Source organism: Oncorhynchus gorbuscha, linkage group LG15, assembly GCF_021184085.1.
Source record: "Oncorhynchus gorbuscha isolate QuinsamMale2020 ecotype Even-year linkage group LG15, OgorEven_v1.0, whole genome shotgun sequence".
In the NCBI taxonomy this organism is placed as follows: domain Eukaryota; kingdom Metazoa; phylum Chordata; class Actinopteri; order Salmoniformes; family Salmonidae; genus Oncorhynchus; species Oncorhynchus gorbuscha.
In genome coordinates, this window is record NC_060187.1 from 26,321,528 (window position 1) to 26,339,439 (window position 17,912).

General features: G+C 43.6%; 1 protein-coding gene across 2 annotated transcripts in view; it reads right to left on the reverse strand.

Annotated features, from left to right (window-relative positions):
- The window catches only part of LOC123996500 (platelet-derived growth factor receptor alpha-like), a 30,045-nt gene extending 13,170 nt beyond the window's left edge, over nt 1-16,875 (reverse strand). Inside the window, exons 1-18 of one of the 2 annotated variants that reach the window (XM_046299875.1) lie at nt 16,637-16,875; nt 14,106-14,181; nt 13,632-13,919; nt 13,253-13,516; nt 12,656-12,786; nt 9,990-10,152; nt 9,297-9,489; nt 9,075-9,190; nt 8,612-8,911; nt 8,117-8,517; nt 7,768-7,936; nt 7,435-7,624; nt 7,085-7,200; nt 6,755-6,881; nt 6,346-6,542; nt 2,093-2,187; nt 1,608-1,740; nt 642-746 (exon numbers count right to left, since the gene is read on the reverse strand). In XM_046299875.1, the coding sequence (XP_046155831.1) occupies nt 642-746; nt 1,608-1,740; nt 2,093-2,187; nt 6,346-6,542; nt 6,755-6,881; nt 7,085-7,200; nt 7,435-7,624; nt 7,768-7,936; nt 8,117-8,517; nt 8,612-8,911; nt 9,075-9,190; nt 9,297-9,489; nt 9,990-10,152; nt 12,656-12,786; nt 13,253-13,516; nt 13,632-13,919; nt 14,106-14,163 (3,046 nt within the window). In that variant the 5' untranslated portion in view covers nt 14,164-14,181; nt 16,637-16,875. Of the gene's footprint in view, nt 1-641; nt 747-1,607; nt 1,741-2,092; nt 2,188-6,345; nt 6,543-6,754; nt 6,882-7,084; nt 7,201-7,434; nt 7,625-7,767; nt 7,937-8,116; nt 8,518-8,611; nt 8,912-9,074; nt 9,191-9,296; nt 9,490-9,989; nt 10,153-12,655; nt 12,787-13,252; nt 13,517-13,631; nt 13,920-14,105; nt 14,185-16,636 lie in introns of both variants that reach the window. The other variant, XM_046299873.1, reaches the window with a different exon arrangement.
- Nucleotides 16,876-17,912: the final 1,037 nt, after the last annotated feature.

The window sequence follows — 17,912 nt, forward strand, 5'->3', positions numbered from 1 at the left end:
CTCTATAGCTGTCTGTATATCTGTTTATGGTCAACTCTATAGCTGTCTATGGTTAACTCTATAGCTGTCTGTGGTCAACTCTATCTTTGTCTGTATAACTGTCTGTGGTCAACTATAGCGTCTGTGGTCAACTATAGCTGTCTGTGGTCAACTCTATAGTTGTCTGTATAGCTGTCTGTGGTCAACTCTATAGCTGTCTGTATAGCTGTCTGTGGTCAACACTATAGCTGTCTGTGGTTAACTCTATAGCTGTCTATGGTCAACTCTATAGCTGTCTGTGGTCAACTCTATAGCTGTCTGTATAGCTGTCTGTGGGCAACTCTATAGCTGTCTATGATCAACTCTATAGCTGTCTATGGTCAACTCTATAGCTGTCTATGATCAACTCTATAGCTGTCTATGGTCAACTCTATAGCTGTCTGTGGTCAACTCTATAGCTGTCTGTGGTCAACTCTATAGCTGTCTATGGTCAAATCTATAGCTGTCTATGGTCAACTCTATAGCTGCCTGTGGTCACCTATAGATGTATGTGGTCACCTATAGATTTCTGTGGTCACCTACAGATGTCTGTGGTCAACTATAGCGTCTGTGGTCAACTATAGCTGTATGTGGTCAACTATAACTGTCTGTGGTCAACTCACGTTTCAGCATCTTCACAGCCACCTTCATGACGGGCTGGGAGCGGCTGAGTCCATATGCAGTTCCCTCCACCACCTTCCCAAACGCCCCAGAGCCCAGAACTCGACCTGCAGACACACCGGACATGGCACACGATCAGTTAACATGGAGGGTAAACAAATACACAAACATAGACAGACAGGCAAACACACACACACACACACACTCTCAAGCACTGACTCTATGCACACACACTGGACTCTACCCACAGACTCACACTCCAACACACAGATACCTACACACAGTACATATGCCCACACAAACACATAACATGCGCACACATCCATACAGACGCCACACACACTTTCACACTCACCACATACTCTGCTGCTACTGTCTATCTATCCTGTTGCCTAGTCACCTTACTCCTATCTATATCTTCAGTACACAGTTACCGCAATTACCTCGTAACCCTGCACATTATCTCAGTACTGGTACTCCCTGTATATAGCCATGTTTACTTGTTATTGTTATTCACTGTGTATTTATTCCTTGTGTCACTATTTCTATTTATATTTTATATTTTGTATCTTTATCTTTTACTCTGTATTGTTGGAAAAGGACCCATACGTAAGCATTTCACTGTTAGTCTACGTCTGTTGTTTACGAACCATGTGACAAATAAAATCAAATGTTACTTGACACACACGTCTGCCTCTGCCCTCTCATCTGTGACTTCCCCAGTTACCCAGTGAGTGAGATTCCCTTTGGTCAGTGAGTCACAACCCATACCCAGGCAGCACGCCCCAACCTCCCCTTTCTGCCAGGCCAGATGGCCTTATCACATCCTCACTTCAAAGACCAGAGGAAGACATCCAGACCAAAGCCTGACTAGAACACGACCACCCAACCATGATGATGTGACACTCTGACCGGAACATGACCACAGTAAGACCACAGAGAAAGGAAGCAGTGCAGTCGGCTCTTACCCAGTACGAGCCCATCGCGAGAGAACTCCCATCTGGAGTCATAGGGCAGCTGCATGGGGTCAACGTAGATGTACTCATGGCCATCAGGGCTCACTGACTCTATCACCCTCCAGCGGATCTCATAGCGAGGCTTCTGTAAGATAGAGGACATAGATAAACAGATCCATGCATTGGCTCTAGAGCAGCGTTTCCCAACTCCGGTCCTCTAGTCCCCCAAGAGTACACATTTTGGTTGTATCCCAGGGCAAACATACCTGACTGAACTCATCGAGGGCTTGGTGATTAGTTGACAAGTTGAATCAGGTGTGCTTGTCCGGGGCTACAATTAAAATGTGTACTGTTGGTGGTACTGAAGGAGCAGAGTTGGGAAACACTGCTCTAAGACAAATTGTAGGTGACTGATTTAATGAGTCATTGAGAGAATGAGTCAGTGAGTGAGTGAGCGAGTTTGTGCGTGTGTGAGGGGCAGTGGTGATCTGTTGTACCTGTTTCCAGATAATGACCAGGACAATGAGTGAGATGATGACAATGACCAGCAGCACCAAAACAGCAGCAGTTACAGGCAGCTCGGAGTGGGGGCCTGTTCAGGAGGAGAACCACCACACACACATGAGATGGAGAGCAAAACATGGAGAATGCCACAGAGAGAAAACAACATGGAGAATGCCACAGAGTGAAAACAACATGGAGAATGCCACAGAGAGAAAACAACATGGAGAATGCCACAGAGAGAAAACAACATGGAGAATGCCACAGAGAGAAAACAACATGGAGAATGCCACAGAGAGAAAACAACATGGAGAATGCCACAGAGAAAAAACATGAAGAATGCCACAGAGAGAAAACCACATGGAGAATGCCACAGAGAGAAAACAACATGGAGAATGCCACAGAGAGAAAACAACGTGGAGAATGCCACAGAGAGAAAACCACATGGAGAATGCCACAGAGAGAAAACAACATGGAGAATGCCATAGAGAGAAAACCACATGGAGAATGCCACAGAGAGAAAACCACATGGAGAATGCCACAGAGAGAAAACAACATGGAGAATGCCACAGAGAGAAAACCACATGGAGAATGCCACAGAGAGAAAACAACATGGAGAATGCCACAGAGAGAAAACAACATGGAGAATGCCACAGAGAGAAAAAAACATGAAGAATGCCACAGAGAGAAAACCACATGGAGAATGCCACAGAGAGAAAACAACATGGAGAATGCCACAGAGAGAAAACAACGTGGAGAATGCCACAGAGAGAAAACCACATGGAGAATGCCACAGAGAGAAAACAACATGGAGAATGCCATAGAGAGAAAACCACATGGAGAATGCCACAGAGAGAAAACCACATGGAGAATGCCACAGAGAGAAAACAACATGGAGAATGCCACAGAGAGAAAACCACATGGAGAATGCCACAGAGAGAAAACACCATGGAGAATGCCACAGAGAGAAAACAACATGGAGAATGCCACAGAGAGAAAACCACATGGAGAATGCCACAGAGAGAAAACAACATGGAGAATGCCACAGAGAGAAAACAACATGGAGAAGTCAATGTAAGTCAATATGGGAATGTTAGTTTGATGAATTATTTGAAGAACCCAACATGGGGTAAAATATAAAGAACTTCAACGTGGCAATCCAAATACCCTATTTAAATGGCATAGTTCAGCATGGTGACTCACACCCAATAAACCAAACCAGTGGGGTCTCCAGATTATCAGGACCAAAAGGTCTGCTGAAGGGTTTAGGGAGAGGTGCTGGGTAGGGGGGCACAGCTTGAGGGGCCAAATGTACTAAGCTACCTGGGCTTTACTTTTCACAGTAAAAGTATCCCAGGCTAACACACATCTACACAATAAAAGTCTGTGATCAGCTGCCCTACCACAGACAATTTATCAGACAGCTACCTCAACACTGACAGCCCAGCCCAGTCTCTTCAATTCCAATCACACATCAAGTGTCACAAAGGGGCGCAACTACAGGAAGAAACTAGCTATTAAAAGAGGAGACTATGGCAGGAAGAAAATATACGGTAGCAGGCAAACTAAGATACGGTGAATCTAGTCACCACACTATACCAACCATGTATGTTGTACAGGGCCTATAGAAAGTCTACATCTCCTTGGATTTCTCCACATTTTTATTATGTTACAAACGATCAACAGAAAATACTCTGTAATGTCAAAGTGGAAAAAAATGTTGAACATTTTTTAAAAGATGAATGAAACATAAAACAATAATATACCTTGATTATGTAAGTATTCACCCCCCTGAGTTAATACATGTTACAAACACAGTTGGCAGTGATTACAGCTGCGAGTCTTCTTGGGTAAGTCTCATGAGCACTTTGCACACCTGGATTGTCCATTATTCTTTGCAAAATTCTTCAAGCTCTGTCAAGATGTTGGGGATCATGACTAGACAGCAATTTTCAAGTCTTGCCATAGACTTTCAAGCAGATTTAAGTCAAAACTGATAACTTCGCCACTCAGGAAGATTCACTGTCTTCTTGGTAAGCAACTCCAGTGTAGATTTGGCTTTGTGTTGTAGGTTATTGTTCTGCTGAAAAGTTGATTCCTCTCTGTGTCTGGTGGAAAGCAGACTGAACCAGGTTTCCTCTATGATTTTGCCTGTGCTTAGCTCCATCCGGTCACTTTTTATCCTGAAAAACTCCCCAGTCTTTGTCGATGTCAAGCATACCCATAACATGATGCAGCCAACACCATGCTTGAAAACAAGGAGGCAGTTACTCAGTGATGTGTTGTGTTGGATTTGCCCCAAACATAAAGCTTTGCAAAAAGGCCAAAAAGTGTATTTCTTTGCAGTGTTTTTTTGCAGTATTACTTCAGTTCCCTGTTGCATACATATGCATGTTTTGGAACATTTTTATTCTGTATATTTGTATTTTTTATTCACTGTCATATAGATCATTATTGTCACCACCATGTTGTTGATCCATCTTCCATCCATTACAGCCATGGAAATCTGTAGCTGTTTTAAAATGACTAATGTCCTCATGGTGACATCCCTAAGCAGTTTTCTTCCTGTCCTGCAGCTCAGTTCAGAAGGACGACTGCATCTTTGACGTGTCTGGTGGTTTAATACATCATCCACAACATAATTATTAACCAGACCATTCTTAAAGATATATTCAATGTCGGATGTGATATTTTTACCCATCTACCGATCACTGCCCTTCTTTATGAGACTTTCAAAAATCTCCCTGGTCTTTATAGTTGAATCTGTGCTTGAAATTCAATACTTGACAGCTGTTACATGTATGGAAGACAGAGGACGGTGTAGTCATTACAAAATCAAGTCAACCCCTATTTTTTCACACAGAGTGAGTCCATATAACTTATTATGTGATTTGTCAAGCCAGATTTGACTTCTGATCTCATTTAGGCTTGCCTAAACAAAGGGGGTGATGACTACTTATGCAACTAACTATTTAGTTGTTTAATTTTTATTCATTTGTAAAAAATGTGTAGAATTTTGTTTTCATTTTGACATTATGGAGTATTTTGTGTAGATAACATATATATATATATATATATATATATATATATATATATATATATATATATATATATATATATATATATATATATTTTACAATGAAATCCATTTCAATCCCAGTTTATAATTTACAATTTGAAATCCATTTCAATCCCAGTTTGTAATGCTCAACAATTTGAAAAAAAGTGAAAGGTGTGTAAACTTTCTATAGGCCCTGTAACTGAGAAAGGAGGTGTGTAAACGTTCTATAGGCCCTGTAACTGAGAGAGGAGATGTGTAAACTTTCTACAGGCCCTGTAACTGAGAGAGGAGGTGTGTAAACATTCTATAGGCCCTGTAACTGAGAGAGGAAGTGTGTAAACTTTCTATAGGTCCTGTAACTGAGATAGGTGTGTAAACTTTATATAGGCCCTGTAACTGAGAGAGGAGGTGTGTAAACATTCTATAGGCCCTGTAACTGAGAGAGGAGGTGTGTAAACATTCTATAGGCCCTGTAACTGAGAGAGGAGGTGTGTAAACTTTCTATAGGTCCTGTAACTGAGATAGGTGTGTAAACTTTATATAGGCCCTGTAACTGAGAGAGGAGGTGTGTAAACATTCTATAGGCCCTGTAACTGAGAGAGGAGGTGTGTGAACTTTCTATAGGCCCTGTAACTGAGAGAGGAGGTGTGTAAACATTCTATAGGCCCTGTAACTGAGAGAGGAGGTGTGTAAACTTTCTATAGGCCCTGTAACTGAGAGAGGAGGTGTGTAAACATTCTATAGGCCCTGTAACTGAGAGAGGAGGTGTGTAAACTTTCTATAGGCCCTGTAACTGAGAGGAGATGTGTAAACTTTCTATAGGCCTTGTAACTGAGAGGAGGTGTGTAAACTTTATATAGGCCCTGTAACTGAGAGAGGAGATGTGTAAACTTTCTATAGGCCCTGAAACTGAGAGGAGGTGTGTAAACTTTATATAGGCCCTGTAACTGAGAGGAGATGTGTAAACTTTCTATAGGCCCTGAAACTGAGAGGAGGTGTGTAAACTTTATATAGACCCTGTAACTGAGAGGAGGTGTGTAAACTTTCTATAGACCCTGTAACTGAGAGAGGAGGTGTGTAAACTTTCTATAGGCCCTGTAACTGAGAGAGGAGGTGTGTAAACTTTCTATAGGCCCTGTAATTGAGAGAGGAGGTGTGTAAGTGTGACTTTGTGAGTGTATGTCTCACCTTGTGACACCAGCTTCACCTCCCTGCTGACGGCGGCCATCTCGTTCCTGGCCAGGCAGCGGACGGCCAGAGTGTTCTCAAGACGCACGAAGATCACCTGGCTCTCCAGCTGGTTGTCCTGATCAAAATGTGCTTCCACAGTGATATCTGTGTCGTTTGTTGGCAGGGGCACCCACTGAGATGAGTCATTGGCGCAGCTGGACAGGGGAGGAAGGAAGAGTAAAGACACGAGACCTGATAGCATGACATTATCACATTGGGCATAGTAGCATATGAAGTGGCCAGTGAGGTAAACAATGTACAGTAGGTGTATTTTAATTTTAAGGAAGAAAACTGGCTATTGTTGGAGTGAAAGTGAGAGAACAGGGGGAAAGAGGAAGAACGTGGGGTTGTGAGAGGGTAATCTTACTGTTTTATGTTCTTGCAGATGAACCACTCCACCTCAGGAGTGGGCATGCCTCCAGCGATACACACTACAGACTGGCCTGAGGCTGAGCCATGGTGGAGGTCCATCAGGTCCACAATGACTGCAGGTACTGGACACAGACAGAGAAAGAACAGGGGGTCAGACCACAATACAGACAGTGACAGAAGAAGCGAGGAAGAGAGGGAAAAAAAGAGAAATAGAGAAAGGGGGTCAAAGAGAGATGGTTAGGAAGTTATGGGTGTTTGGGACCACAGGTGTCAGTGAGATAAAGGTAAATGAAAATTGAGGAGTTGGAGCATTCCTCTGCCTCACCTTTGACCTGCAGGCTGAAGCTGTGGCTGTGGGTCTGGTTCCCGTTCTGCACTCTGATGGTGTAGTTCCCACTGTCCTCCTCCTTGGCCCGGATCAGGGTCAGAACACTCAGGTACCTACAGACACAAAACACCATGTATGGTTACACTCTAATCTCATGTGATCGCTGTTAAGTCTGTCATGAGAGACTAGTTCAATCTAACATCTCACCACACCACACCTTAATAATAGACATCTGAACATCCTTGGTGAACTGGGGAACCTGTTATTAGCCACAGAGTTTAGTGTGCAGGACAGTGGTTTATCATATCTCTTCAGTCAGTGTTGAGTCATGTTCGAGGAAGTTTCACCTGGTCTCGCTGAGCTGCTGGAGGCTGTTGGTTATCTCAGCCGCCACATAGTTGAGGGGGAGGCCATCTTTGAGCCATGTGACCTGGGCGCTGGGGAATGAGTCAATGTCGGCCCGGAACTCTCTGCTCTCATCCAGGTCTGCTGACTCCTGAGAACTGAACACAGGGCGCAGCGACACAAATGGGCTCTCTGTCAGGACAGAAAATGGAGAGAGAACCTTTAATTAAATATGTACAGGTCACAGCTAGTTAAAACAATCTACCAGTTCAAGCAAGATGACAGACCAAGATTATTGCCTTGTTACTAGGTTAATAAACAGTGACAAAACGTACCATAGACAGTGATGGCCAGCTCCTTGGTCTGGCTCTCGTTGCTGATGATGTCAGTGATGGAGCAGGCGTAGATGCCGCTGTCTTTGGCTGAGGCCTGGGGGACAGTCATGATGTACTGGATCTCCTGGTCCCTCTTATTCTCACGCACCGACTTCAAGCCACGGTTCACCTGACACACACACAGGGGACACACACACAGGGGACACACACACAGGGGACACACACACAGGGGACACACACAAGTTAGACCCATCTATAATCAAACAAACAAATGTATTTTCAAATTAATCAATTAATATGCTCTCCGAGAAGAGAGTAATAACTATGTACAGTATGTGCTGTTGTTTACCAGTTTTCCAGGGTACTTCCAGTGGTCTTCCAGTATCTCAGACCCCCGGGCCACACAGGTGACAGTGATGGTGTCTCCCACCAAGAGAGCAGTCTTCAGGGCCTTCAGCTCCACACGCAGCTCTGACCCCCCTGCCCAGCCGTGGACGATGTACTCCTCACTGAGGTGCTCCTCTCCATTGACGAGGGCCTTGCAGACATAGGTTCCTGCACTGAAGAAGCCCACGGCGCCCCTCTTGCTGTCGTAGACAGTCATGGGCATGGCCTGCTGGGTATCAGTGTTGACCAGAGTCACATTGGCACTGGGGTCTGACACGCGACACTGAATCTCCATCTCATCATGACCATTCAGGACGTGGTTGCCAAAGGGCACCAGAGAGGGGACAAAAGGCACCTCTGGATCTGAGGGGGTGAGAAGAGGGCATGGTAAGTTTCTAATCATTCAAACGTCTTACATAGATTTAACTCCAACACCACAGTGATGTCTTCCCTATACCTGGCACATATATGTAGATGCTGCTGTCCTCTCCCTCCTCAGTGGAGTTCCCTCCGTTGTAGAAGCAGGTGTAGAAACCAGTGTTTGCCGCAGTGGCGTTCTCTACGGTAACCGTGGTGACGAACAGGCCGCTGTTGTCCTCCTCTGTCTGCTCTGATAGGTAGACGGGCGTGTCCCAGGCCAGCTCGGCCTCGCCCCTGCAAGTCAGAGTGAAGGGGGTATGGAGGGGAACAACCATCTCCTCTCTCTGGGGGATCAGCACCGGAGCTGAGGCTGGCTGGAACAGCACTGGGGCTGAGGCTGGAAGGCACACACACAGGCAGACATATGGTCAGATTTAGGATTATTCTGAGACAATACACGCACACTGACACATTCACAATTCCTAACACATTTGAACACATAAATGCATGTTCACACACATGTACAAGTGCATTTTCACTTGGCTTGAAGTTATTCTCACCTTTCACTTTGAGGGTGAAGGAGAACTGGGCAGTGTGAGGGATGCTGAGGACCATGATGGTGTAGTTACCACTGTCCTCCTCTAGTGGCTGCCGAAGAGTCAGAGTGCTCTGATGTCTGAGAGATGGGCAGAGAACCACTTAGCTCAGTCCAGCACACACCACACAAAGGTCCACAGACACACAAAAAACAGCTTTGCTATAAACAGCTGTTGTGATCTTACTTGTTCCCCTCCAGACGGCTGGTCTTGGTGAGGAAGTAGCTGTTCTCAGTGATGGCGATGCCATCTTTCAGCCAGGTGACTTTAGGAGCAGGGAAGGCTTCAATACTGATAGTGAACTCTGTCTCCTCCATCATACTGACAAACTCCACCACTCCAATCCCACTGTGGTCCAATATCACAAAGGTGTTCTCTTCTACAGAGAGAAGGGGTGGAAAAGAGAGGGAAGGAGAGGGAGAGGTAGTGATGAAGAGTGGGGTAATGTGAGAGTGAGAGACAAAAGAAAGAGAGAGTGATAGAGAGGGGACACAGAAGGAAGGATGAGAAACGGAAAAAGATCAATGAAATTCTGGCACACATCTGTTGAAGCCATCCCATAAAGCATTGGGGCTGTTGAAGCCATCCCATAAAGCATCCCTTCCCTCTAGCACGTCAAACTGACACTGATAGGCAGGATGAATTAACTCTATGCTTTTATGTGAATTCAAGGGGACTACTTTTAAAGACTTATTCCAAGAAGTATGATGGACCCCAAGTTGTTTCTGTTTAATACATCTACAGCTAAGTGGTATTGGTAGTAAAGAGTAATGCTGTTGAAGGATAAGCAATGTCTTGAGTGAAATTGACTAGTGATAGACATTATGCATATGTTTTCAAAATGAGTTTTTGATTGGCCGTAAGGAGGTGAGAGTGTACCAAAGACAGTGACAGCCACCCTGTTGGCTCTGATCTCTCCACTGAAGTTGTTGGTGATGGAGCACTCATACACCCCACCGTCCTGAGAGGTGGCTGCTGGGATACTGAGGGTGTAGACCACTCTATCAGGCAGAGTCTGTTTCATCTGGACTGCATCCACAGCCTAGATAGAGGAACAAAAGGAAGGAAGATGAAATACACTATAGACACACTCACACACACATACACCGTCTGTAACCATCTCTCGGGAATGAAAAATCTTGTCTCTATGCTCTTCTCCACCTTTTTACAGGTTTAGAGATGAATTCTGTATGTCAGAGCAGTATGTCTCTCTATCGGTCTGTGAGCTGATGGGGAAAACATGTGCTGGTCCACAGGAGATAAATCAGGACCCCAGGGCCTTTAAATGCCTGTAATTGCATCTGAGACCAAAGCCAGGAATCAGGAGTCCAGTGCTCTTCTTACCCTAACTGTCTCTGGAAAAGGGCTTAGGAATCCCACCGCTAAAACAGACGCTCTCTCACTACTGAACAGAGCACACAGAGACAGAGGTGCACACACACACCAAGACTATCACTTCAGACAATCCACTATCTACACTACCATCTACACTGACACACAAACTTAAATGAACTACATTTATATTATATCAGTTATATCTGCAGGCGGGCAGGTTTAGGGTCATTAAATATTGTGTGGATGAAGGGCAGGTTTAGGGTCATTAAATATTGTGTGGATGAAGGGCAGGTTTAGGATCATTAAATATTGTGTGGATGAAGGGCAGGTTTAGGGTCATTAAATATTGTGTGGATGAAGGGCAGGTTTAGGGTCATTAAATATTGTGTGGATGAAGGGCAGGTTTAGGGTCATTAAATATTGTGTGGATGAAGGGCAGGTTTAGGGTCATTAAATATTGTGTGGATGAAAGGCAGGTTTGGGGTCATTAAATATTGTGTGGATGAAGGGCAGGTTTAGGGTCATTAAATATTGTGTGGATGAAGGGCAGGTTTAGGGTCATTAAATATTGTGTGGATGAAGGGCAGGTTTAGGGTCATTAAATATTGTGTGGATGAAGGGCAGGTTTAGGGTCATTAAATATTGTGTGGATGAAGGGCAGGTTTAGGGTCATTAAATATTGTGTGGATGAAGGGCAGGTTTAGGGTCATTAAATATTGTGTGGATGAAGGGCAGGTTTAGGGTCATTAAATATTGTGTGGATGAAGGGCAGGTTTAGGGTCATTAAATATTGTGTGGATGAAGGGCAGGTTTAGGGTCATTAAATATTGTGTGGATGAAGGGCATTAAGGTGTTTAGGGTCATTAAATGTTGTGTGGATGAAGGGCAGGTTTAGGGTCATTAAATATTGTGTGGGTGAAGGGTCATTAAATAGGTTTAGGGTCATTAAATATTGTGTGGATGAAGGGCAGGTTTAGGGTCATTAAATATTGTGTGGATGAAGGGTCATTAAATATTGTGTGGATGAAGGGCAGGTTTAGGGTCATTAAATGTTGTGTGGATGAAGGGCAGGTTTAGGGTCATTAAATGTTGTGTGGATGAAGGGCAGGTTTAGGGTCATTAAATATTGTGTGGATGAAGGGCAGGTGCATTGAATAAAGAGAAAATAATACCTTTAAAAAATCTTTAAATGTATCATTCTTGTGCACTTTATATCTATAGGCAACATTGAGGTTTTTCTTTCATTATTTTAGGTTATCTGACATTAGTGCATAAGTCTGAACTTTAGGACCTAACTGTATTCGTGCCAAATAGCCTACATGCCAATCAACACATGCTTTTGGGAATGGGCAGAAAAGGTTCATATCGATCTAAGGAGGCAAATAGGATAATGTCTGAGGTTTATTCAAGAAGAGAAAAGCTGTGAAATGGAGAGTTGAAAATAAAGAGAAGGGAGGGACAGAAAAGTAATGTTTGGGAAAGATTTGGGGAAGTGTTGAAAGAGGATGATAGCGGTCCTGGCAATGTTATGTGTAATGATTGTGAGATGCTATACAAATTCGACAGTCACAAAACAGGACTTCAAATAGGCCTATGGCACGTCAAGGGAACTGTAGCCTACTGTTCAGATGAGTTAAATGGAAACTGAATTCTGAACACTGACTGTAAGTCTATAACCTCTCACATAGACTTAATATTAACCCCTGCAGAATTAAGCATTTCTTGCTGTAAAATGATACAGTAAATGTAAGCAACATTTTTACTTGGGAACAGGAGTGGAGAAATATGATTTATTTATTTCAGCATCTTGAGAGAATGTGAATATGCAGTTAGATACCGTCTGTAGAGGTGCTTTCTTTAACAGCATCATAGTATGACAACCACATGAAATATTCATCCAAGCCGAACTGAAAACTTATCAGAAACATGTTGGGTCATTTTCACAGCTTCTTTTATTTAATTTTGAAATTTTGCACAAAACATCTTTCAATTTATTTATTTTTTATTGCATTTTCTCGTTTTGAGGTATTGCATTTTCTCGTTTTGATTTATTGCATTTTTAGTTATTGCATTTTCTCTAATTGAGGCTGTTCTGATGGAAAAGGGGGGGTTGGACAAATGTTTTTGCCTGCAATAGACGTTTTTATTCTGATTTTACAGGGGGTGCTGCAACACCACTACTTTGCACGGCTATGGGGGTGAGGCCTTGCCTGTTTCCTGGGGTGGAGCCACTGCTGCTGGTTGGGCAGTCCTGGAGGTGCCACACAGGTGATGTTGAAGGGTTCCCCCAGTCTCACTGCCTCTTCGCTGGCCTTCACCTCCACATGGACGTTCTCTATCTCTGTACAGACCACCAGGGGAGGGAGGAGCAATATGGTCAACAGGGACAATATGGCAATCTACAGATCTCTTCATGGTATCCCCCTCTCTGAGTTCACTGCAGGCTGATGGCATCACATTCTCTCTGTCTGACTACAACTTTGTGAAGTCATCTCCCCAGTACTAATGACATGATGTCATCTCATCTCTCTCTATCACACACACACACACTCTCTCTCTCACACACTCCCTCTCTCGCTCTCTCTCTCTTTCTCACACACTCTCTCTCTCGCTCTCTCTCTCTCAGTAGTAAACAAGTCCAGGGTGTTAATAGCTGGCCTCAATATCATCCCCCTTTCTGGGCCTAATGCTTATTCAACCATGTCTCTGCTCTAAGGCACGAAAAGATGACTGCTTTTTTACCAATGTGATATTAAAACTAAGCAGCATTTGTCATCAAACTAATCATGCACATCTGGACTCCTTACGTTTGTTGGCCTCCACGGTGTAAGTGTCACTCGTAATTGTCATGCTGTTCACGGTGGTCTCACAGATGTACAATCCAGCGTCCAGGTTGCCAATGAAGCCGATCTTGTTCTTATAAACTGCGTCCACCTCTACTCCACTGGGAGCGCTCTTTAGGACCACCTGGGATTGAGGGTCTGACACCCTGCATGGGATGATGGTTCTATTGGGATAGACTGGGACTAGCATGCGATCTGGCTCCTCGGGCACAAATGGAATCTCAGGATCTGAGGAACAAGGCAAGAACATGGTTGTTTGGTCAAAAATCTATCAATATGGGAATTCATATAATAGAATAGAATCACAGAGCATGGATATGACAAACAATTTCACTATATTTACCTGGGACGAAAACGTATATGAACGCATCATTGGCTACGCCATCCACCTCTTCATCGCCCTCTTTGTCTTGGTATTTGCAGGAGTAATATCCGGTGTGTGTCACAGAAGCGTTGTAGATGAAGAGCGTGGAGGTGTAATATCCAGGCAAAACGAATGTGTCGTCCGGTAGGGGCTCGACCCAGGCAACGTTCCTTTTACCAGTGCAGCTGATGTTGAACACCGAGAGCGGCTCAAGAACAAACTCATCTTCAGTTGATACAATGGTCGGTGTGGCCAGCCCGCGGGTAACTAATGGAAAACACAAGTTCACTGAATGTCGATAGTGTTTTCAATACAAAATATTGGACAGGTTTGTTTATTTAACAGTGATAAAAACACATGTCGAAAGGAAGAGGCAAGTTGGGTGCGCTGGCAGAATATTTTCCGGTTATAAGAACCAAGAAACATTTTGACTTACTTAAATGAGTTTCTTACCTGATAACAACCCAAACAAGAAAACCCCAATGATGAGACATGTCTTCATTTCATCCATGGTCACGGATGGTTCATTCTGCTGGAAGAGTTTAAATACTTGCACGTCAGACATGGTTCCACCAGATGTTGCAAAAACAACACTAGTATCTGTCTAAGCTTAGAGAAAATGTGTTGATTTATGGGAGAAGATACCCCTGTCTCCACTACCTAGGGCTTTTGGAAAACATTGCAATTTAATCAATTAAAATCAATAGAGGGACTTTTACTGCTCCAGCACAGCAGTAAAACTGACTGGCTCTATCCTGTCTCCAACTATAGCCTACTGTGGCACACCAGGTCTTGTAAAGCGCACACTGAGTAATCTTGTTGAGCAGGCGTGATGATTACACTGGTTTGGTCTCAGAAGATGTTTATAAAAACGTTGGACATGGTTGAATCAGCAAAGTGGCGCCAACGTCTATTTTTTGCCAAGAAGAGCTGGAATTCAATTCAGGCTCTGGAAGTCGCTAGGGGGCGACATAGTTCACGTTTCGCCTGCATCAAGCAGTCATCTGTGGGCTGTAACTTCTTTCTCCAGCAGGAAAGTTACATTGTTTGTCATTTCGCCGGAAATGCAACATAAAATCTAGACATGGCTACCATAGGCTTTTAAACCAAGTAACTCGACCCAACTAACGTTTAGGCTGTTAAAGAACTCGTCCATCCAGGTTTATTCGTGCTTGCTGTCATGGGTCTGTGGTCAACAGACATTCCCCTGGTACGAGCGTTATCTCTCTCTCTGGTGCGCGGGACCCTGGATTCCATCAACGCACGAGCTGAGAGAAACGCAACTCCAAACACAGGCGCGCTTAACTCTGAAACGTTTATATACCTACCAGTTTTACTCTAATCTATTCAATAGAAACACTTAGTTTAAACCTAATTTGTGACTATAGGATAATTATTTTAAAATTTCTTCTAATTATTATCTCCCATTGGCTCGATTAAAATACATTATTTTAATCCATAATCAAAATCCCCTTTGTCTCAAAACGTTTGCTGCTACTTTTAACAGTGTAGGGCTAAGTGCTTAATTTGAGGTAGTCAGCTCTATCTCACCCGGGACTGGCTAATTATCCCTGGCAAACCAAACCAAGGGTTAGAGAGGGACTATAATTAAGAGACCCCTCTCTTGAAGAGAAGTCTGTATGACAAATATTCGCGTGGGAATCCTGATTTATACACTTTAACACGTTTGCGCATATTTTCTATTCCAGCCGAATGTGCAAATGTAGGGCTTGTGAGTCTTCTCCTTTTCTCGCCCGAACAAAACACTACAGTCTCAGCAAATGTGCAGCCTGCCAAACCCCCCTTCTGCTGCGCTTGACACTTTGGAGCAACAGCTGAGAGATGGTTGATCAGCTCTCAGTCCTCCACAGACACTTAAACTGTTAAATTCAAACCCCCATGTGCAGAATTGATTTCCATGGGAATATAGCAGAGACATGTCTAAATATAGCATTTTGAAATGAAGAGGATGGTAAAGGGCATTGGGGCAAGCAATAGCCTACACTCAAAAATGTCCATGGCAGTGAGTTTCACTGATGGAAAACTTAAAGATTTGTATCTAACTTGACTGTTACAGTCGTGCAGCGCGCAACTCTATTCTATTGCAATCTTAACAAATATGCACATATTTTCTGCATGTTATTTGGCCATCATTAAATTATAGGCTAATTATGAAGAATTATCTTGGGGGAAATGTAGGCTATTTGCATGTTGTTGTCTGGTGCACTGAAATTACATCCAACTAGGAATTGGTTCCACTCTATAGGCTACTATACTTTTTTTAGTGGGTTAAAAAAAAAACTTTCTATCTACTTTTGAATTCCATTCGGGTACAGCTTGTGTCCAATCTCAGAAAGCAAATGGCAAGGTACAATATTCAATTTAATTCCACACATTCCAAGCGCAATAACGAAAACAACTTGAAATCCAATTTCCAATGTGTTTTCCATTATATGTCAAGGCAGGCAGCAGCATCCCACAATGGACCCTCAGTCCTAGAGGTGACACCTCCAGCTGTGAGGCCGAAATTGAGCGCTTTTATCCAGCCGAGTCAGCGACATCTCTCCGCTTGGCATCCGGAGGTGAGACCATATGTTTCATGGGAAACTGAATCCCGTTCAAAGCATAATTCATTATGCATAACGCGCATAGCCTGCAAACTAATGCATCGTCAAAATTTCAAGACGTTTACTGGAACGTTTCCTCGTAGCGAAATTAGGCGAATGAAAGCCCCCAAAGTGTGATGGATGGATCAGATTAAGAATTTCTTCTTGGTAAAGTTTTCACAATATGGTGCTATCCTAGTAAACTAGGCTATTTCGTGAATATTCACTAAGGCGGACAAATTGAACTAGTCTAAAAGTGTCCAGTTGGATAACCTTTTTATTTTAGCAGATTTGAAATTCTCTCAATTGATAGCCTTGTTGAGAAAATAACAGTTAGCAAAATCAAAAAATATTTGCCAATTTATTTTAAATACAAACCTCTTAAATTCCCTTGGTTTGTGTGTCTTGATTTAAAATCCCAATAGAATGAAATCAGGAGCATAAAGGCGCTCCGGTCGCCTCAGTGAAGGCTCCTCTACTCAATTGTGTTGCAGTGGTAGTAATCCTATGGCCACGATCCTTCACTGTGAGAGCTAGCATATGTGCGCCCCTCCGTCTGCGTCCACTGCCGCGCACACAATGTGCTTGAGCTACAGCGACCAGTAATTGATTCAATGTTACAGCCCGTCCTTTCCAAAAAAACTAATCATCTGGCTCAAAGTAAATAACTCTCAGGAAATGACCCCCCCTCTCATCCCCTACAGGAGGCTCCAGCTCTGGGATTCCTTTCAAAATAAGAGACCTGTTTTCTCCGTGGGACTGGAGCTGGACTCTGCTGGGCAATGATGTAGGAAAGAGGGACGATAAATACATATGCACAAAAATCCGGTGTCGAGCTTATTTTCGAAGAAAAGCAAACGATATAACTTATCAAGCGACATTGGCGGATGTCTTCAAATAGATAAATACATGTCACCATTCCGCAAATACGCAAAGGTAACATTAAAATGTACAAAAAAACATGTTGTTTCATGAGTTATTAAGATATAATGTATTTGCCTTCTTATAAACAGGCTATTGTTCGTATACACATATAATTATATGGTAACAATACTTGAATGGAGTTTTGTTCGAACATTAGTGCTCAGTTCATTATCATTTTTCAAAACATGAAACTTGCTAACATGAACGTCCACGCCTCCATTGCCCACAGGGGGCGCTCCAACACCAGGCACTACACACACAACTCAGCTCTCTCTTCCTCTCTCAAGTCAACCACATATTGACTTCATTATATAAATAATAATAATAATAATAATTCATTATATTCCCCAAGAGGGAGGTATTTCCAGTTATTCTTATTTTTTGGGCAATTTCTTATGAAAAAAACTGAGAAATGTTCGTTGTGTTTTTTGTTTGTTGCCCGTTTGGCACACTGTTTCCTCTGTTGTTTGCCGACTCTGTGAAGGTGTTTTGTGACCCCAGCCCCCTCTCCCCCGGCCCTGAGGCTGGCCTAATAGCTGGGATAAAGGGTCATTATGAATTACCTATCTCACTGCACTCAGGGATGTGGAGCCAAGTCAGCCGACCAGGCCGTTTTTCATGGAGTGGAGCCCCGGGGCTGACCACCCCCAACCCCTCTCTCAGTGGCACTTCCAGCGGTGCCCGGTACTTCCAGCGGGGCCCGGCCCGTCCCGCAGCGCTCCCCTTCCAG